The following is a 20,283-nucleotide window of genomic DNA, read 5'->3' on the forward strand; positions in this document are numbered from 1 at the left end:
ACGACGAGAGAGAGAGAGAGAGAGAGAGAGGAAAGAGAGGGAAGGAAGGCTGCTGCTGCTGTGCTTGCTTGTTGCTCGGCTTGTTGCTTGCCTGCTTGCTTGCTTGGAACTGCGGGCGGTCTCGAAGGCGCAGAAGTGGAGCTTTCCCAGCCCCGGAGCGGCAGATGTATAACTCCGCCCGCGGACAGACCACACTGTGGCACACACTCCCCAGACTCCCTCCTCGAGTCCTTGAGTCCTCGGATCCTCACATTGGTCGATCGCGTTGGCTGTAGATACAACCTCTGTTGGTCGATTTTATTTGTCAATTTATCATCATCTAACCCTGATTCAGAGCTTAGAAAGTACATGCTTGACACCCTGTCGCATCAATTTGTTCAATATAATATATCGCAAGCTGGACTATAGCTGCTGAGAGCATTCTATCGGTGTCTCGTGAATTACGTGTCGAAGCACACTAAATATCCAAAACAACCTCACGCGCTCCGGTATCAGATGAAACAACGCCTCTTAGTGAGCAACTTCAGGATCGCAGAGTACTTTCTGTATAATATACTTCCAGATCATCTACCATGATTCGTACGCGAGTTCGTCATCCAGCGGAGATCTCTGTACAGGCCGACTGCGAGACATCGCTGCCATCGTCTGCTTGAAATCATCATACTCAGGCACGGGATTCAACTTGCTGTCGTAGTTGCGTGCTAATGGAGGGGACCCTTCGTCGGATGTGGCGCCATCGTTCCAGGTGTGCAAAGTGCAAGTCCCAGTGGACAGACCCCAGCCATTCCACGACGTCGCTGGAAAAGCACTCACGGTTAGCTTGGTTCCCAACCGGTCATAGACATCAATGCATGAACTTGGAACTTACCCGCCACAGCTGGGCAGCTCGGATGCCAGCTCGCGTCCCGAACGCATGTCTTCCACAGCACATCGCTCCGGCTGCTACGTATCTCATATGCAGCAGTCGACATGTCGGGGTCCAGCGGGCGCGAATTGTGAGTGGCTTGCCCTACGTCAATCGTCCCCGCCAGCGTCGCATCCATGTTATACACGTACACCTTGCCGTCCTCGCTTCCGCTATATACGTATCGGGAGTTAGTGCTGTTGGGCGGCGAGAAATGACACCGGATCAGAGTTTTGAGGACCCGATGGCCACGGTAGGTGACAACCGAACAATCGTGAGGATGAGGTTCGTAGTAGTCGTCGGGGTAGGATTCAAACCGGTAGTCGAATCCCGTGGTAAATGTGTTGAGGTCAATGGAGTCAAACTTCGCCGTGGTCATCATTTTTCGCAGATCCCAGAGCTTCATCGTCTGGTCCTTGCCGTTCGACAACACGTAACGCCCGTCCCCCTTGCTGTCAACGTAAGTCAATCCTTCCGTATGTCCCATAAATACACCAGCTTCGCGCCCGTCGCCCATCGAGCGTCTGTCCCAAACCCGCAAAGTCGTGTCATCGGATCCAGAATATATGATATGGGGCGAAGATTGGTCACCAAAGCAGACGGCGTTCACATCATCGTCATGATTCTGTAACCGCAACACCGACTGTCGTGTTTCAAGGTCATAGACAATGACCGATTGATCGGAAGTGCCAGCCACAATCTCGCGACCGTCGCCTGAGAATCGAATCGACCAAATCTGTCGCAGTTTGAGTACATATGATCTCATCAATGAGCAGTGTTGAGCAAGCTTACACCAAAGTGAGAATTCCCACCGAAACGCATCCTCCGTCTTCCAGGTACCGAGGATAGATCCAGGACAGCCGGCTCAGATTCATCAGCCGGATCCGTGGGCGCCAGGCAAACGAGATTCCGAATCGACGTATATGCCAGGAACTTGTTGTCTGGACTCAGGCTCGCGTCGGTGATAGTCCATTGCCCGAATGGATACGTCACAGTCTTGTAGTACTTCCAGTTGAAGGGGTTGGAAGTGTCGTACATTCGAACTTTGAAATCCTGGGCACAGCAGAAGAAGAAGTTGCCGTCGTCGGAAAACTGGCCTGAGTAGCAGCGAGAGTCGAAATGGATGACTTTGTCCGCCACTGAGCTGGGAATCAGCCCCTATACGCCGAAGGTTAGCATGCAAAAAGAATGTCTTGTGTGGTATCCAGGAGGGAAGACGAACCTGCGCCATCAATCGGATATCCTGCCTATTTGTTCCCGTCAAGTTTACCCCGAGTTCCCGCCACATGATCTTCGAAGCAAGCGCCTGGTTTCGTCGCTGGCGTCGATCAATGTAATTTGTATTGCGTCCAAAGTCGCCCGATCTCATCAAATCCTGGCCCTCGTCGCTGGGAACTTTGGGGAATTTGCTTTGGCCGGATCGCCGTGCTCGCCGGCGGTAGCCAAAGAAGCCAAACTCGTAGTCGTCATCTTCTTCCTCCCCGGGGGAGGTCTCATGCAGCCCGTTGTAGTGCAAGATGTGCCGCAAGCCGTTTGACGCCAACAAATTCAGCAACCGAGCTGCAGATACTGTAACCATGAGTTAAACGAATCAATGAGCCACAGATCCGATCGTGTTACCTCTATTCTGTGGTACCCTCTGAGTCTCTCCACCATTCCCGTTCTGGCCTGGCTCGTCCATGGCGAATTCAATCTCTATATTTCCTAGATGTAATTCAGGATCTAAGATGCAACGAGGCAGAAACAGCAAGAACAAGTCAGTCGTATACTCCAAAACAATACATTCCCAAGCTCGATGAGCTGGCACACAAATCAAACCATAAGACTTGGGGGTGGGGAGGAAACAGTACTGAGATTAGCACCATCGATATCAATGTGGTCTAGGTCGTCCTCGTTATGTTCGTCGTCATACGGCTCAATGTCGGAATCGTCGTCGTCGTTTCTTTCGTCAGTTTCATTAGGCTCATAGTCCATATCCTCATACTCGTCGTCTTCTTCGTCTTCCTCAAGCCATTCCCGAGCCGGATGCCACCCTGAATCCGATGCTCCTTGGTGAGAGGGAGGAGAAGATCCCGGGGGGCCGCCGCCAGCAGCGGGGGGCAAACCAGATGAACTCATTATCAGCCACACGGGTGAGAGGGTGGTGGTGATGCAAACTGTGTGAAATCAGCAGGGGTCATATCAGACACCCTGCCAATTGAACGGGTAGTCCGTCGCTGCAGAGCAAAACTAGCCACGAGGTTCCAATTGGCCGGCAAGTTGGTTTAGTGCTTTTTGAGGGCAGGCCGCGCTTTGCCCCATGCTTCTGGAGAGAAGAGGGGGATGTTGTTTGCCCATTGCTGACCGACGCTTATCGATAGGGCGGATCCTCGGATACGGTTATGTCATCTCTCTCGGGTGGAGATTGCCGGTTAACTCCTATCCCCGCAGGCCTGTCCATCCACCCAGTAAGTAGTGAATCTACTCTTCCTTCTAGGTAATATGTTTTGACTAGTATCCGTTCAGGTTTTTCGATTTGTTACATGAAGATAATAGGGAACTATCACTATCTGCAAAGGTATCTTAGTGGTGGAACATAATAAACATGCATAGTACGACAAGCGGATAGATGCAGGTGAAAAGAAGCGGCGCATGACAATACCTATCATAACCCTTTCCGAAGCATCATGAAGCAGCATGGCAGGTATTGTTGTCAGCGTTAACTCTGTAGCCAAAGAGTGATCGGGCTGCCGTTGAGAATGATATAGATATACGACCACATTGACAGCATCAATTCCACCTGCCCTTCGGTATCGGGGACGATAGTTGCGATCCAAGAGGATACGATATTCACCACCGCAAAAGTGTCCAACGTCATGACAGCGTCGAACAGCGGGTAGACCACATCATCCGGGCTTGCTAGCTCAGGTAAATTGCATGAAATCGAACGATCGACGACTTTAGCGGTATGAGTATTGTCAGTAAAACACTTCCTCTTGGACCGTCGTTTGATGGCCATCGCGTGGAGTGCAAGAAGTTCGACAACTATGTGGAGCCGTGCTCGCAACATTGAAGTACCTTTCTTCTTATCAGCTCGTTTCCTGGCCAATTGAGGAAGACGCGTCTTCTGTGTAGACTGCTTGCACAGCCAGCCCAAGGAGCGACGAGTGACATCCACATCCATCGATTGGATCAGGGTGCCTTGCTCGATCTTTCTTTCTGTGAAATAGTGAGCACATGAACCACTTCATGGTCTATAGACGTGAAAGGGTAGGTGTACAAGAAACATACCATAGAGGATCATTCCAGACAGAGAGCTGTACATCACACTCAGCACCGCGTGGTCCAGATGATCGATTGCTAGTGTCTTCTCATGTGGCATGCATGAGTCCGAGTCGCAAGATTCAGTCTTTTCTTGATCGAAAGATACCAGCCTTTGACTGATAACCGTGAAAGACGTTGTTACTTGGCCTGCGCGGCACTGATGTAGTCTAGTCTGTGCTTCGGGTGTCGACTGATCTTGCACCTTTGCTGGTAGGCATCTTGCCGGGGCGTGCAAGACAACTGCGGGTTCTTTCCCGGAAGGGTCTTTCGTCGAAATCACCACATTGGTATCGATTGAAAACATTAGCATTAGAGCGGATCGCGATCTTGTGATGCAAGGACTGTGGCTTTCGCTATCTAGCTTAGTTCGGCTGTGAAATGGAGGAATTGTGAGCTTGAGGTGCAGCGAGGAGACCTCATAGGGTCGGCAGTCTTCGAGAATACTAAAAGCACCCATAGCGCGAGGAGGATCAGAATAATCAATCCCGATATTTGTCGATGGCGGTGACCAAGTCGCATCGGTGACGGAGTGTGTGAGGGCATCCTGTCTGTTCACACGAGGAGCCTGGTCACGGCCCCGCCAAATCTCCGCTTTTTGGAGACCAGCATTGTTGCAGGTCCGATCTGCACATTGATGACATTTTCCGGAAAGCACTTTTGATCGTCGACATCGAGAGCAATTGTCAAAGACATGTCCACAGGTGGTGCACTTCTTCTCGGGCTGAACCTTCTTTGGCTCTTGGTGAAGCTCTCCTTGACCTCTAGCGAGAAATCTTTTCTGTAGTGATTCCTGTGAGTGGGGTCTTCTTTTATGTTTCTCAGGCCCAGAGATGTTGATGCGAGCCTTGGGGATCTCGGAGACAGTTCCCTCATTGTGTTGGCCACATGTAGCTGGATTGGTACCATTCGTCATCCACCAATGCTGACTTGTTAGACTTGTTGTTCCGGAACATGTCTTCTCTTCGGAACGCGGCCTTTCAACTTCTGCAAGATGTGATGGTCCATAATCAGCGACCACACCGGAGTTTGGGCCCGTCAGATTCTCTGACGCGGGGCCGCTTACACCATGTGTCGCTTGATGTGCATGCTGGTTATGGTGATACCCCGTGCTGAAAAAGGTAGAGCCCGAATGTGTGCCGTGCCCAGAGGGGGACTGGCCATTGTTTGCTCCAAGCCCACTGCCAGGGAATTGGAAATTACTGAAGCCAGAGCCACCACTGCCCTGTCCACGGTCGTCGCTGTTCCGGCGACTCTGGCTAGCGCTGGTGCTTGCCGAACCAGCTCCTGCCACCTGACAATGCCCACACACGCACTTAAAGTACTCATCCCAGGAGTTAACAACATTCTGACACAGCGGGCAGACACGAGGTGGGGACATCTTAGTTTCGACTATGTTGATTTGCTCGCGAGTGGCCCGCCATTGAAATCCGTGGTTGTGTCTCAAGTGTGAATGCACCTTGTCCTTCCTCCTCGTCGTCCAAAGGCACTTGTCATCAAGGCAACGATAGATAGACCGTGGAGCATGCTCATAGGCAACATGACGTCTGAATGAGGCCCGCGTGTTGTAGAACTTACGCTGTCCACTAGGGCAAAGCCAGCAGAAGAATTTGCATGTTCTGGGACCGGTATCTGCCAATCTCTCGAATATGTCAATTTGTTGCTGAATCATGCCGTCCAGTCTGTGCCATATAACTTGCAGGAAGTCTTTGGCATCGTGTAGCTGAGGTATCTGGCGTTGCAAGACGTTGTTCTGGACTATGTGGATGAGGTGTTCCACGGCAAGCTTGAATTCATCCCGATATACATCGCTCGATGCCTGCGGCGTAGGCGCAGGCGCAAAGTATAGCGGATCAAACCCAGTATCTTCAATGTCTGTATTTGTGAAAGGGTTCGCGTTGTCAAATAAAGGTTGATTACCAGCTAGAGGATTGACGGAGTGGTCGTAGAAGAGAGGAATGTCCAACCCATGACGAATGGCATCTTCCGTGGGACTTATACTGATCGAAGGAGATCCGAGAGAGGGAATTGATGAGGGGCTTTGCTGCTGAACACTGAAGTTAGATTAAGTATGGGTAGAAAGGTCTACTTGGGATAACAAACCAATGAATGTATTTCAGATGGTCCAGAGGGTCCGGTAGGAATTAGTTGACCATGGTCTAGATGATGTTGGTAATCAGGATAAGTGAAACGTATATGGGCGGCATCGTTGTTGCTCGGATCATCGTTCATGTCCACACAGAAGGCTGTTGGCGCAAGACAGACTAGTGAATCTGAGTTAAAGAGGTCAATGAGGCACCCTGTGGTGAGACCGGAAGTTTGGAAAAGATCTGACTGGGAGATGGAGCAAGGCTTGTATTGATGAAAATAAGCGGTACCTGGCTCTTCACAAGCACCAAAAGGTCAGGAGTATAGTAAGACAAAGGTAGCCGACCCAAATGGGAATGCTATATCGAGCACGCACGCACAGTTCAAACCAGCCAGAATAGACCAAGTATCTCAAAAGATTGTAGAAGCTTGGGAGGATAGCATATCATATATAAGGCATCACTGTTTCTAGCAGGCCGTGTCAGGTGTCATTCGAACTCAACACTTGTCTCTCCCCCAAGAAGCGGTATGTAGATTAACCCTAAAAGAAAGGTCGAAATGACATGACGTTGCGTGGCTAATTTCAAGCGGACAATTAATCTCAGTCCTTTAGCCCAGGCCATCTCGGAGCCTTGCCCGCAGCGACGCCCGCTGGCGACCATTTGAGGAGAGCAATATGCAGGTTAACAGGCAGACATTCGTATCCCTGCTCAAACGTTGCCTAGACGTTTCTGAAAGATAAAAAAGCATAGAAAAAAAAAAGAAAAAGAAAAAAGAAAAGAAAAGAAATAATCGGCTTGGTAATGCTTACACTAATGGTTGATCGTCGCCAGGTACTCATGCGGACCTTCGTGCAGAGTTAAGCTATCCATTCAGGAAACTTAAATGATGAATTGTTTAAAGACACTTGATTGCTAATTGGTGAGCTTGGCGTATAGTTGAAGACAGCCATTGTAGTCCCCAAGAGCAGTGCAACAATATCTAGATCCTTGTGATACCCGGGCAAATGCAGGTTGCAGGAGATGGGCGGTGTCGCAATTACACCATACTTTGCATGAGCTCTGATCGGGAATCAAAGAAGCACCATGCAGCACACTTGTAGTACCCAATCAAAGAGGCGAAGCACAACCCAAATGCGTACACTGATGGCCCAGACAATATATCCGGGACTATGCAAAAGCTCCTATCAGGAAGTGAGGCGTTCAGGATCCGAGATCGAATTCACAGAGTGCCCTGAGCCTGAGCACTGCTTCACTGTCGTACCTGGGTCCAGAAAACCTTGGAACTCAAGTCAACTGATTGAGAAAGGCTGGAAGGTTGAGAAGAAGGTCACAAGTCTCGGAATCTTTCAGCTGGAGTATCCGACGCCCCATCGTGCTGTGAAAGAGCACTACTAGTACTAAGCCCTGCTGCGCCACTGATAACTGCTGCATAGTACCTCTGGCCAGAATTGACAATTCCCAGCAGTCAAGAGTAGACCTAGAATCAACCCCCAGGGCATCATTGATGCTTACAGTCATAACGTAAGTCAGGATAAAGTAGTGGAGCAGACGGAAGACCCAAAACCTTCTGTCATACACAACAGCTTGTTGCAAGTATGATGACAGCAGCAAGCTTTGACAGGTAAGCCCTTTTTTTCTCTCTTGGACCTCCGACCTGCACGAGCAATGAAAAAGGAAAATGGTGTTCAAGAGCCTCCTCTTTTCTTTTTTTTTTTTTGTTTTCTCTTTCCCCTGTGCGCCTCGGCCTTTGCTTCTCCGCTTTCCTTTCTTCCTGATTCGCACGGCTCCTACGAGCCTCATGACAAGGCACCGATTGTTTGCTTCAATGGCGCTAGCAAGGGCTGGTGTCATTGCAAACCAAGGCAGCTTTTCTGGTCTTTTGGTCCGACATGATTCATGTCAGCTGGGAGGGAACCTGCACCGGCAATGATGTCAAGCCACCTGTGGCTGTGTAACCGTCCAGGTCGTTCCGCCGTTCCCTTCCCTTCCCTTCCCGTCCCTTCCCTCTACCCCGAAATCTGGTGCATGAGACTATAATCGGTTCCTGATGACATCGTGGCTATGAGACCATTCTGTGGCTCCAACAGTATAGCTACCATGCTCCTCTGACCTGATTCGTGCTCAACTCTCCGACGGAAGTATCCTAATCTACTTTGTTATGGACAACTCTCGGGGAAAAAAAAAAAAAAAAGGAAGATAAGCCGCACCATGCAAGAGGTAAGTGAGGCTGGTTCTCAGCCACATTCGTAAAGTCCCCGACTTCGAGCCAACATCTCTGCACATCATTGCAAATACCTTCGGGCCAAGCGTGACGATGCGATGTAACACTCACGGAGGCTTGTCGGGCATACAGGTCCGGGCAGCTGTCACGGCAAAGCAGTCAAAATGGGCAGGAGGCTGTGGGGTGTTGAAAAGTCGAGATAATCGCTAAGCCAAGGGAGGAAGTTGTTTATCCCCATTCAGTAATCTCACTTGGGCATTGCCTAACTAACCAGAAAGCATGGTAAAGCTGCGAAGAATGGTAAACTAGCATACGAGAAAAGTCTGTATACAATGCTAAGCCATATCGTTTGGTCTCTGAAGCGCATATCTGATGCCCTATCCCATTGGCTTGTGCGCTTCAGTACGGCATCTTGAAGGCCTGAAAAGATGAACAGAAAGTCCCGTCGGTCCAAACCCTCGATTTGTACGGACATTCTGGAAATGATTACGCACACTCTGTTTCACATAGCAGAGGAATCCTCGTCAACCTGTTTAATGTCTATGAAGCAGAAGACCTAAGCTGTCTGCCCGGAATACTTCAAAGACTGTAAACAGTGGGGTGGTACGATTTGTTAGAACGCAGGGGTAGGACATGTTGATAGAAACGATTCTCATTTGAAAGATGGTACAAAGATCCAGGTGATGTTCTACATTGTCTTCATTGTAGAGGGTGTGGTATATACACAAATCCTCGCTCGTCCGGTAAATCAAACACCAGTCGTTTAGTGGGGGTGGTTCTTGTGGTGACCTGCTCTAGAATTAGCGCTCATGTATCGCACACTGTCATTGAGTTTAGGAAACATACGGAGGTGGAAGTAGTACTCCATGCTGTAGCCGAGGAGAAGGATACCGGCAATGGCGTGGATGAAGGCTATATGCCATGCGGCGTCAGTGTGATGTATCGTACAACAGAGGGTGAGTGGTCACTAACGAGTAGCAGACTGGTTCTTTCCGGTGAAGTAGCGACCCTGGTAGCGTCCAATGAGGCCAGTGGCCTTGACCTCAGGGGCGGGACCGCGAGGAAGTCTGGCGTAGAAGTTCACAACACGGTCCATGCGGGCAGCATCCTTGGCAGCACCGATCGCCTTTTCAAGTTGTTAGCTGGGGTGATAGGGAAGGGGTGGGTGTGCGGGTTGTTCAGCCGAGGTGACCAGAGCAGAAAGAGATTGCTTCTGGAGGCTGCGTCTCAGAAGGAAGGCAGACAACAAGACAGTAGGGGTTCTCACGTTAGGGGAAGCGATCTAAGCAACTATTAGCATCCAATTGGCCCAGGTATCATGTTGTTTTCGGACTGCGCTGGAGTCGGGCCTTACCTTGGGAGGGATCAGGGTCGAAAGACCGCGGCGGGCGATGTAGCTCATCTTGAAGGATCTATCCAAAGGTCGCATCAGTGAAAAAGTTCAATCCATACCAGGAGACGTAAGATAAACAATGGGTCGGTCTCGGAACAGTCGACTTACCTTGACGCTAGCAGGTTAACTAGGACAATGAATACTGACGGGGAGAAGAGAGAAGTGCCAACAGAAAGCGGGTTGTCGGATGAGCGGTTCCTAACGCAGGGAGCCTCATTATCGCGCTAGTCCTAATTCGGATTTGTCTGAACAACCGGCACTCGCCGCATACCTCACCTTGCAATTGTCCTCCCGCAGCTGCTCCTCCACCTGTCCCCTCCACAGACCACACACACACATATTCCCATCATGTCGCTTGCGAGAGTAGGAAGGTTCGCCTGCCTCCGCGCTGGCAGGCTCGCCGCTCCTGTCAATGCCCGTTTTGTGTCGACCGCCGACGGCTCCGTCCAGACCAGCCCTGCTGATGCCCCGACCATCCCTCACAAAGACAGCACATTGATCCGCAAGGAGAGTCCTTCGCAGGCAATGGCTCGTCACCAGCCCGATTACGAGGCCACCATTGACCACGCTACTTCGTGAGATCTCTTCCGTGGCGATCTGGGGAATATACATCAACTGACGACAATCCAGGCAATTCTCCCCCGTGCCCAAGCGGGTCATGGATGGCAGCGAGCCTGGTGACACCGTCGCCGCTGCTGTTCTGTCCGGCGCTCCCACCGATCTGCAGGCTCGTACCGTCCGGTGAGTAATGTCGTCAGTCGCTGTGCTCCAGCGCACTAATTGGATAAAGGATCTACCGCCCTACGAAGCCCGCTACTCAGTCTGGAACCTGGCACGGTCACCACTGGCGAATGGATTGGGATATCTTGCAGAAGGGTCACCGGTGGGAGAACCCTCTGATGGGCTGGCAATCTTCCGCCGACTGCATGCAGGGTACCAACCTCAAGTTCAAGACCAAGGAGGACGCCATCCTGTTTGCGCAGAAGCAAGGTTACGAGTACTTCGTTCAGGAGCCCAATGAGCGCCGGTTCGTTCCCAAGTCGTACTCCAACAACTTCCTCCACGAGCCGAAGAAGCTCAAGCACATCAAGACCAAATAAATTGAGTTATTCTTCGCGTCTCGTGTACATAAGTGCAGGCTTTTGTTCTAGTTCTGAATCATGCTTGGAGGTTAATTACATTGTTTTCAAACACTTCAACCTCCTTACACTTTCAAGTCCATGGCTTGTTTTCGTCACCGGAGAGGCTTTTGCATTACCAGAGGTGCCTTCCAGAAGAAGGTGATTAACATGGCACCTACTCATGGATCAGGTCAGGATACAGTCTTTTCAATGATTCCCTCATGGTACATATGCTACAGAGATATGAGTAACTAGATGCCATAGGCTCACTTGGGTCACATCAGCATTCTCAGTCTGAAGATCTTACTCTCCGCATGCTGCCACATGCCCCGGCTTACCATTTCTGTCTCTGCTCATGCTACAACCCTTTTTGACACCCAGTGCTTCATTAAGAGTCATTGCATTGCAACTGATCTACTACGTAACAGCAGTCGGACTGGATTCCCAAAATAGATACCAAGCACAGTGTATCTTAGCCTAACATGAGTTCCTCTTAAAGGTATATCTGTGAAATGGAAAATATCATGTCAGGTTGAACAGAAAAGTTCACCGTAGCTAATTAGTACAACTCTAGCCAATTTACAGATACGGCTGTGGTATAAAACACAGTACAATACTCCGTTTTGCGTGGGAAGGCACTAGCGCAACTGCGAAACAATCTGCATCTGCCGTATGTATGTGCGAGCATCGAGCTTTATATTTTGTGCCGATATTCGGCATGAACATTGTCTGCCTACACATGGGTCCATTGTCACATCTTAATCTAGCGATATGTCACCTCATTGAGCTTTCCTGGGGCATTTCAGCAGAGATAAGATCTGTCCCGCTGCAGCTGAAGGATGGTGCCTACCGGCACGTTTCGATCCGGATCGTGGTGGTGGTGGCTTGGAGAGATTTTAAAGCAAAAGACGCCTAGCCCACGGCCCTGGCACCCCGCCCCCCACCTAAAATTTATTATCGGGTAGTGATAAGATCGAAAAATTGTCCATCTTTCATGGTCGACTATCTCTCTGCACTCTATTCTCCTTCAACAATACCCCCGTCCCCCTCTTTTCAGCCTTCTCGAATACGTTCTTTAATCCATAATCATCATGTCTTCCGCTACAAACGATAATTTGGAGGGTGTTGACGAGACCGTCCTCACCTTGCGCAAGGTTCTTACCTCCGAGTCCGAGCCCCTCGCTCGCCGGTTCCGCGCCCTTTTCTCCCTCAAGTACCTCGCTTGCCTGCAACCTCCCACCGAAAAGACGCTGCCTGCTATTCAGGCCATCGCTGCTGGCTTTTCGTCCAAGTCCGCCCTCCTCAAGCATGAGCTTGCCTACTGCCTCGGTCAGACCCGGAACCCCGACGCCGTCTCGTACCTCCAGCAGGTCCTGAAGGACACGGAAGAAGATGCCATGTGTCGCCATGAGGCTGCAGAAGCTCTCGGTGCTCTCGGCTACGAGGACAGTCTGGAAATCTTGAAGTCTCTGAGAGACAATGAGAAGGAGCTCGATGTCATCCGCGAGACGTGCGACATCGCGGTGGATCGCATTATCTGGGAGAACTCCGAGGAGAGAAAGGCCGAGAAGTTGAAGCCTAGGTACGTCTACGCAATTCCGTAGTCTATTCCGCAGTCTATCGATTCTTCATAGATGTATTGAACGCGCTAATCGTTGAGAAACAAATAGTGACTTCACTTCCATCGACCCTGCTCCGCCACTTCCCATGGCTGCCGAGCAACCTTCCATTCCCGAATTGGAGAAGACCCTGCTCGACACGAAACTTCCTCTGTTCCAGAGATATCGCGCCATGTTCGCACTGCGCGACCTTGCCTCGCCTCCGGACTTGCCCACGGCCGTCGAGGCTGTCGATGCGCTGGCCAAGGGTCTCAAGGATCCCTCCGCTCTTTTCCGTCACGAGGTCGCTTTCGTCTTTGGCCAACTGTGTCACCCTGCCTCCGTGCCTTGCCTTACGGAGTGCCTGAGCGATCAATCAGAGATGGGTATGGTGCGACACGAAGCCGCGGAAGCCCTTGGCAGCTTGGGCGATGTGGAGGGTGTCGAGGATACATTGAAGAAGTTCTTGAACGATCCGGAGCAGGTGGTTAGAGACAGCATCATCGTGGCGCTCGATATGGCGGAATTCGAGAAGAGCGGAGAAGTCGAATACGCCCTGGTGCCAGACTCGGCTGCCCCTGCTGCGGTGTCTGCTTGATTTGATGAATTATGCGAACAATGATATTACAGTGTCGGTAAATAGTTGCTTTCGTGCCTCATAGATGTACAAATAAGGGCCAAAAAATAGACGTCATGATCTTCGCTTTTTAGTTGTTGGTCGTCTCCCTGTAGAAAGTGGTCAATGATCCGGGACTATTCAGAATGCGCGAGCAAGGGATTGGGCTTACTTGTAACCACAAACACACGTGTAGAAAACTGTACTTCCTTCGTCGGCGCTGCGCAATTGTACTGTCGTGAAGTACATTTCCTTTCTACCACACTGGGCGCATGTGTGCTGGGCAAGGGCTTCCGTCTTTCTGTCCTCCGCGGTCAAAGTCTGGACAGCAGATCGCTTTGCCCTGAGAGATGAGGGGAAAGCACTGGGCTTGGATTCGGACACGATGGTCTGGGGAACGGTGTCTGATTCAAAAGAAAGCTGTGTCAGTAACATGGTATATTTTATATTTCCTTAACTTGGGGGAATCGTTCTACCTTTGTTCTTAGCTCCGCAAATATCGCAGATCAGAATCTTGCTCGGATCTCCAATTGAGCCATCCAGCAAGGAGCCACAGTCAGTGCAGAAAACAAGGGATCCGATGGCCGACATATTGGTCAAGTATGGGGTTCGATGTTGTAATTTCTTCGTTAGCCGTATCGATCTGTGAGCCTCCCAACTTTTTTTTCTGCGAGGGAAAGCGGCCTCCGGAAAGATTTCCACCGCACGGACCACTTTCCAAGGCCAGCAACTACATTAGTCCCGGGCGGTCAGCAGCGGCAGCGGCATGAGAACCGTGCCTGGCATTAATTATTGCATCAGTTTGTATTGCGATCTGTTGAAGTAAACCCATCTTCCTTTTTTGGAATGATCCTTCATTTCCTTGACAGATAGTCATGTCTCTGGGTAGAGCATGTCTTCCTCCGCTGTTCTAACCCTCCTGTCACACCGACCCCTATTTCCCACTCGGGTATACCGCTGCTATGGCTCAAAATTGGCACCCGGCCGTTCAGGTCGTCATCAATGGCCATCCACAAGCGCAGCCTCTGGGCCCGAACGGGCAAGCTCGGGCTTGGAATAGGCCTCTGTATGTGAACGAAGCTCTGCAGTATTCTCCTATGTCTAGCGCGCCGATATTTGGGTTAGGTCAGTGTGATATAGCACCTGAGCGACAAAGGAGCTCAAACTGATAGTTACTCGTCTCTCCTTAGACTGTATCCTACGTCCTGACGTGGGGCGACCCCCTAGTACCACCTCTATCAATCATATTGTTCAGTCTGGTCGTACTGCTCTGAGTGACCTGAACAACGAGATCCGATCGGGACGCGATGAGTCGGGCCGCCTGGAGACATCTCGGGAGTACCTGCAGCAATTGTTGGATGGTGACCAGCTAACGGAATTGTGAGCTGACAATGGCCCTTGGTATACACAACAGAGACTCACTGGACTTCATAGCAAATTCAAACTGCCACCTGGCATTGGAAATGTTCGGCCCTCACCATCAACTACCGTTCCGGACCATGTTTCCAGCAACAACAAGCTTAGTCCCTTTGCTCAAATGATGCTGGACGCCACGGACATTGCATTCAGATGTATGGAGCCCAAGCAAATACTCAATCGCAATACGCGCTCGTACTGACAGTAAGCAGATCCAACCTCGGGCGACATGAAGGTCTCGCAAAGGCCCACGTCCCGGAAAGAAAAGACACCTCTCACAAATAAACCAACCCCTCCTCACCAGAATCGGCAGCCTTCTCAAGCCACTCAGCTCTCGGTAGTCATTCCCGTGAAACCGCCGCCACCTCATACCGACGATCATACTGCCTCAAAGAGGCGCAAACTCAATGCAGATGGGGGTGATAATCTTGGATCAATCCGGTTGAAAGACCAGAAAGAAGAGGCGGATGCGGCTCTTGTCAAGCTTCAGGATCTGTTTCAGGAGATTTTTGAGGCAGAGGATCAGCTTGATCCGGGGACATTGTCAGAAGGGACTACTGAGCAATCCAACTCGATGTTCGTCGCAGCTCACGCGCTGGACGTGAACGGGCTAGTTCTGTCATCAGATACTCATACGCGGCTGCAAAAGGCTATTAAGAAGGTCATTAGCTTCAATCGGCTTCAGGACATTCCTTCAGAATATCTGAACAGGGCCCAGAAGCTCTGCGAAAAGCCCATCATTGCTGCGCAATCGCTTGATTTGAGACTAGACGATCCGTCAAGTGAGCCGGACACTCAGGACTTTCTTAGAAAGCTGGATGATATGTACAATGCATTGTCCGCGGTGGGTACTTTGCTGCAGACCATGTCTGGTTCTCAAACGGAGCGGGACCTATGCCCAGAAGACCTAATCGAAGCAATCCCCAACGTCTTCAATCAGCTTTTCGATCACTGCGTTATTCCTGCCGTTCAAGCACGTCCTGGAGGCAAAGATGCGAAGTACTTTGAATTCTTTTCATCGCAGAAACGGGTGCTGGGCGCGCTCATTCAACACAGCAAGAAAGTCCTTGCCCTTTTCGCCGATTTCCTCGCTCGCATTGAAGTGTCGGAAGGGACAGTCAATGCAGCGGAGTACTTCGCAGCCAAACTGATCTTCGTGGAGAATGCTCATACTGAAAAAGACTCCACTGTCGGCTATCAGAAGTATGAGTCGGTCAGGCGGGGGGCAATGGACGTTCTGGCAAAGATATTCTCGAAGTATCCTGCTCAGCGGCCGTATATTCTAGATGAGATATTGGTTTCTCTAGAGAAATTACCTTCCACGCGACAGAGTGCTAGGCAATTCAAGCTTGCCGATGGCAAGAATATCCAGCTTCTCACTGCACTGGTGATGCAGCTGGTGCAAACGACCGCCTTAGATGTTCCTAGCTCCAAGTCTTCCAGGATGAAGCGGAAGTTGCCAGGATCGATTGATAACGACGCCGACGAGGACGAAGACGAGGAGCTTACAGGAGACGGTCAGGAAGATGATGATCAGGACTCGGATGTGTCTCTGGAGCGTCTTGCGACGAAAGTCAATCGGTTATATGATAACGCCGTCCGAAGTGCTCAATATATAGTGAAGTTCATCGTACAGCGGGCAATGACTTCGACCAAGACTGGGGACCAACCATATCGGAATATCTTCGACCTTTTCACTGAGGACTTGATCAGCGTCCTGGGTTCTACAGATTGGCCGGCTGCGGAACTTCTTCTCCGGATCATGGCTTCTCATATGGTTGGCATCGCTGATCTTGATAAGAGCTCCGCGACCGCGAAGAGCATGGCGCTTGAGCTTCTGGGTTGGATGGGCTCTGCAATTTCAGACCTAATAGCGACTGCTCAGCATTTGCTTCCAGCTATGGAAGAAGCGGACAGTGGCCTCACCGATGATTTGAGGCAGATGTTCGAGGATTATTCGAATCGCGCTTTACACCCGCAGGATCTCGTCGTGGCCGAGGGTCCGTATCGGATGACTCTTGAATATCTCATCCAGGACCGCAGCTCAGACAATTGGCAGCTCACAAGCGCTCGGGGATACTATTTGGCGCAATGGGCCAAAACCCTTTGTTCAGTATACTACAACTCGGAAGACAAAGATGACCCCGCAAATGATGATGCAAATGAAGGTCTGGTGGAATTCTTAATGAGGTCGATGTCTGACCCGCGGTGGCTTGAAACTCATCGGTGAGGGACCCATAAAAGGCACGCATTTGACGAGGGCGTATCGCTGACTTTCCTAGACACTTTGACAACATTCCTACAGCACATGGTCGATTTGCTTACATGATGACAGTCCTGAACTCTGGATTCTGTAAAGCATTCGACACAATTTTGAAAGTTCTACTCAACTCGATCGCCAGCGATCAGGCTAAGGTCCGAAGTCGCAGTCTGAAGAGTGTTATCTACATGCTTGAAAAGGACCCCAGTCTTCTCGACAGAGATACCTCAGTCATGCGTGTGATTTTGCGCTGTACGACAGACGCTTCTCCGATGGTGCGCGATTCTGCATTGTCTTTGATCGCCAAATGCATGGTCCTGAAGCCGAAGCTTGAGGAAGAAGGCTGTCGGAGCATTCTGGCCTGTGCTGCCGATCCGACTGCAGGTGTGCGAAAGCGCTGCATCGGTTTGCTGAAGGACGTCTATTTGAAGACATCGCGCATTGAGCTGAAGCTAGCTATTGTGGACAGCTTCTTGCAGCGGACATGTGATCATGAAGAAAGCGTTGCCACCTTGGCTCGCCAGACATTTGAGGAGATATGGCTTGCGCCCTTCCATGACCTGATAGACTCTGCGCAAGACAACTCCATGCTCAAGGTGGGTCTTGGTGAGCGCGTCACTCTGATCGTTGATCTTGTTCAACGCAGCGACACCGCGCTTGAATCCTTGGGTAACTGTCTGAGGAAGATCATGGCCGACACTTCAAAGTCTGCACCTCTTAATTTCAAGGTGTGTAAAGTTATGGTCTCTACCATGTTTGAAAGACTTGTCGAAGACAATGAATCTGGCAAAGACTTTCAACAGGCGCTGCTGCAGACAATCACCGTGTTCGCGAAAGCCAATGCGAAGCTGTTCCGTCCCGATCAGTTGGAGACGCTTCATCCTTACATTGGACATCTGGCTACGGCGGAAGACTTATTCCTATTCCGGTCTGTGGTCGTCATCTATCGTTGTGTACTGCCGTACTTGTCGTCGGCTCATAACACTCTTCTGAAAGAGGTGCAGAACGACCTGTTCAAGAGCGTTGCCAAACTTGCTCGCTCCGAACTCAACGAGGTTATGGCTTGTCTTTGGACCATTAATGGCGTTTTGAATAATACCGATCGGCTCGTGAAGCTCACGATCTCGGTGCTGAAACCAATACAGCACTACAAGAACATCGATCTTTCGGATAGTACTAATAGTGCAGTGCTGGCCAGAGCCAAGAGCTATATTCGGATCGCCGGCTGCGTTGGAAGGCACTGTGATCTCGAAAAATACGAGCCTCATTTTAGAGCTGCCTTTCCATCTTGGAGCGGAGGATCGGTGGCTGGCTTGATGGTGGACTCCATCATATCATTTACCCTTCCTAAGCAGCCGCTTGAGCTAAGGGTAATGTCGCTGGAGAGTCTGGGATCCGTCTGTCAGTCTTGGCCAGCGCAGTTTGGTCGTGAGGGCCCGAGACACGTCCTCTCGTGCGTTTTCAAGGAAGACAATCCAAGTCTGCAGAACATAGTACTCAGGTCCTTTGCCGATTTCTTTGCAATGCACGAAGGCAAGGCAGAAAAGTCTGTGGTGGCTGCTGCCGAGATTGCCGAACAAGAGAAAGCAACAAGGTTGGGAGGTTCACTCAAAGCCAGCGACAATGATGGCGCTGCGGCATTAATCGCACAGCACTTCCTTCACAACATGCTTAAAGTTGCGCAATCAAGGCAGGATTCGTATGCTTTGACGGCGATTGAATTGATAGCAAGCATCAATCGTCAAGGTCTAGTGCACCCGAAAGAGTGTGCCGGTGTTCTCGTCTCCTTGGAGACGTCTACAGTACCAGCAATTGCCAAGGTAGCAGCCGATACTCACAGGATGCTTCACCAACAGTACGAATCTATGTTCGAAAGAGAATACATGCGTGCTGTCCAGGAAGCGTTTTACTACCAGCGCGATGTTGTGGGAGATCCGACTGGCGCCTTGAGCCGCCCATACATCGCCAAACTAGCACCGCTTTTTGATATTATCAAAATCAGTAACAGCCGCTACCAGAGGAAGTTCTTATCCAACCTTTGCTCCAAGGTGGATTTTGAACTCAAAAAGCTCAAGGTCACCGGCGACCCGCCTGAACACCTTTTGCTCGCCCGGTTTGTGGCGCAAAATCTCGCGTTCTTGGATTATGGCCAGCTTGCGGAACTCGTGCCGACTATTGGTTGTATGGAACGCATCGTGTCTGCAACGGGAACCGTTGTGGCTCACTCAATCGAGACGGAAATCTTCAATTCGAAGCCTGAGACGTCGGCCGAAGGTGGGGCAGCGACGACTATGTCCGCGGCGCAGGGTCTAGGAGACATGGCTCCGAAACCAGAGGTCAACCCAGAGACCCTGCGGCTTCTGACCACGGCTGCCGCATCCCTCGCCATGCTATGGGAAGCCCGAACATATCTTCGTCGTCTCTACGGAGTCACAGCACATGTGCGTGACAAGGAAGCTAAAGCCGGGTCCAAAGAGCTCAACAAGTCGGCCACCAAGGTGCATGGAATTACCGGCGACAAATTCTGGGACGCGATCGCACGGAACATGAACTCTCTGAGTAGCGAGGAGGCGATGATTGAGAAATGCCGAGAATTTGCGACCTTACTCGCGATTGACGACGAGTTTAAGGTGGGAGACAACGAGGATGCCGAGGGAGAAGAAGTCACGGACATGGATGATCAGGGAGCTGCATGGGCTTCCACGGGTGTGCAGAGACCCGCGAAGAGAAAGAATTCGACGTCCGGCCACAGTCCGGTGAAACGTCCGCGCGGGCGAAAGAGCGGCTCGGGAAAAAAACGAGCCAGCACTGAACCGGGAGACGAACAGGAATGGCATTGACCATTAACAAAAGAAGCCGAAGGCCCGTTGATCGGGTCGGTTTTGATGGAGGAAGTGTAACTGGGCTGTTTAATAGTCGAAAGGTTGCATGCATATGGGACCCGGTCCGGCGTTAATGGGGAGGAGAATTTGCTTTGGTTTGGTAACTGAGCGCTACTGATGAACTTTCACACTTATTCCCATATTTCTAAACCAGAGAAGAGCATGCTTACTGGTTTCTTTTGTTGTTATCCATACACGAGTACTACTATCTTCATTGAATCTCGGAAGGGTGGGCTACCTCCACATTTCTTGGGTCGATGTTTTCTAGCTTGTGGTGGAAAAGGTTGGACTGCCGAGATATAGATTACTTTTAGCTCGTGCTATCAATATTGTCACAGCTACTTGCAACTGTTGGTGAAGATTAGTATGTAGTGAGTGAGTGCGCATTAGCACCCGCTATTCAAGTTCTTCTATAGTGCTCATACTGAGTGGATGCCAAGCCGGGCCCTGCAGGCCGAGTGGGCCTCAGTCCTTCCAGTTAG

The 20,283-nt window shown here is 50.7% G+C and overlaps 6 protein-coding genes across 6 annotated transcripts; 3 read left to right on the plus strand and 3 right to left on the minus strand.

Annotated features, from left to right (window-relative positions):
* Positions 1-237: 237 nt before the first annotated feature.
* Positions 238-3,229, minus strand: ASPACDRAFT_117198 (WD40 repeat domain-containing protein). Its single transcript, XM_020196040.1, has 6 exons — positions 2,755-3,229; positions 2,525-2,626; positions 2,127-2,473; positions 1,697-2,062; positions 869-1,640; positions 238-797 (listed from the first exon to the last, which is right to left on the minus strand). Exons 1-6 carry the CDS (start codon positions 3,020-3,022, stop codon positions 568-570), a joined length of 2,085 nt encoding a protein of 694 aa, XP_020057095.1. The 5' UTR covers positions 3,023-3,229; the 3' UTR covers positions 238-567.
* A 163-nt stretch (positions 3,230-3,392) lies between these two features.
* ASPACDRAFT_117202 (uncharacterized protein) lies at positions 3,393-4,191 on the minus strand. Its single transcript, XM_020196041.1, has 2 exons — positions 4,175-4,191; positions 3,393-4,102 (listed from the first exon to the last, which is right to left on the minus strand). Exons 1-2 carry the CDS (start codon positions 4,185-4,187, stop codon positions 3,603-3,605), a joined length of 513 nt encoding a protein of 170 aa, XP_020057096.1. The 5' UTR covers positions 4,188-4,191; the 3' UTR covers positions 3,393-3,602.
* Positions 4,192-9,219: 5,028 nt separating this feature from the next.
* ASPACDRAFT_77665 (F1F0 ATP synthase subunit f) lies at positions 9,220-10,042 on the minus strand. The gene is made up of 6 exons (XM_020205005.1): positions 10,017-10,042; positions 9,870-9,927; positions 9,783-9,797; positions 9,488-9,641; positions 9,362-9,427; positions 9,220-9,304 (listed from the first exon to the last, which is right to left on the minus strand). The coding sequence occupies exons 2-6, from the start codon at positions 9,915-9,917 to the stop codon at positions 9,279-9,281; spliced, it is 309 nt and encodes a 102-aa protein (XP_020057097.1). The 5' UTR covers positions 9,918-9,927; positions 10,017-10,042; the 3' UTR covers positions 9,220-9,278.
* Positions 10,043-10,212: 170 nt separating this feature from the next.
* Positions 10,213-11,357, plus strand: ASPACDRAFT_77666 (ETC complex I subunit). The gene is made up of 3 exons (XM_020205006.1): positions 10,213-10,483; positions 10,539-10,649; positions 10,699-11,357. Exons 1-3 carry the CDS (start codon positions 10,257-10,259, stop codon positions 11,006-11,008), a joined length of 648 nt encoding a protein of 215 aa, XP_020057098.1. The 5' UTR covers positions 10,213-10,256; the 3' UTR covers positions 11,009-11,357.
* A 721-nt stretch (positions 11,358-12,078) lies between these two features.
* On the plus strand, positions 12,079-13,540 carry ASPACDRAFT_77667 (deoxyhypusine monooxygenase). Its single transcript, XM_020205007.1, has 3 exons — positions 12,079-12,611; positions 12,700-13,355; positions 13,418-13,540. Exons 1-2 carry the CDS (start codon positions 12,121-12,123, stop codon positions 13,223-13,225), a joined length of 1,017 nt encoding a protein of 338 aa, XP_020057099.1. The 5' UTR covers positions 12,079-12,120; the 3' UTR covers positions 13,226-13,355; positions 13,418-13,540.
* A 489-nt stretch (positions 13,541-14,029) lies between these two features.
* ASPACDRAFT_117211 (putative sister chromatid cohesion protein Mis4) lies at positions 14,030-20,158 on the plus strand. Its single transcript, XM_020196042.1, has 5 exons — positions 14,030-14,368; positions 14,434-14,623; positions 14,678-14,814; positions 14,872-16,885; positions 16,942-20,158. The coding sequence occupies exons 1-5, from the start codon at positions 14,206-14,208 to the stop codon at positions 19,757-19,759; spliced, it is 5,322 nt and encodes a 1,773-aa protein (XP_020057100.1). The 5' UTR covers positions 14,030-14,205; the 3' UTR covers positions 19,760-20,158.
* Positions 20,159-20,283: the final 125 nt, after the last annotated feature.

The sequence above is a fragment of the Aspergillus aculeatus genome (genome assembly GCF_001890905.1).
Source record: "Aspergillus aculeatus ATCC 16872 unplaced genomic scaffold ASPACscaffold_6, whole genome shotgun sequence".
In the NCBI taxonomy this organism is placed as follows: domain Eukaryota; kingdom Fungi; phylum Ascomycota; class Eurotiomycetes; order Eurotiales; family Aspergillaceae; genus Aspergillus; species Aspergillus aculeatus.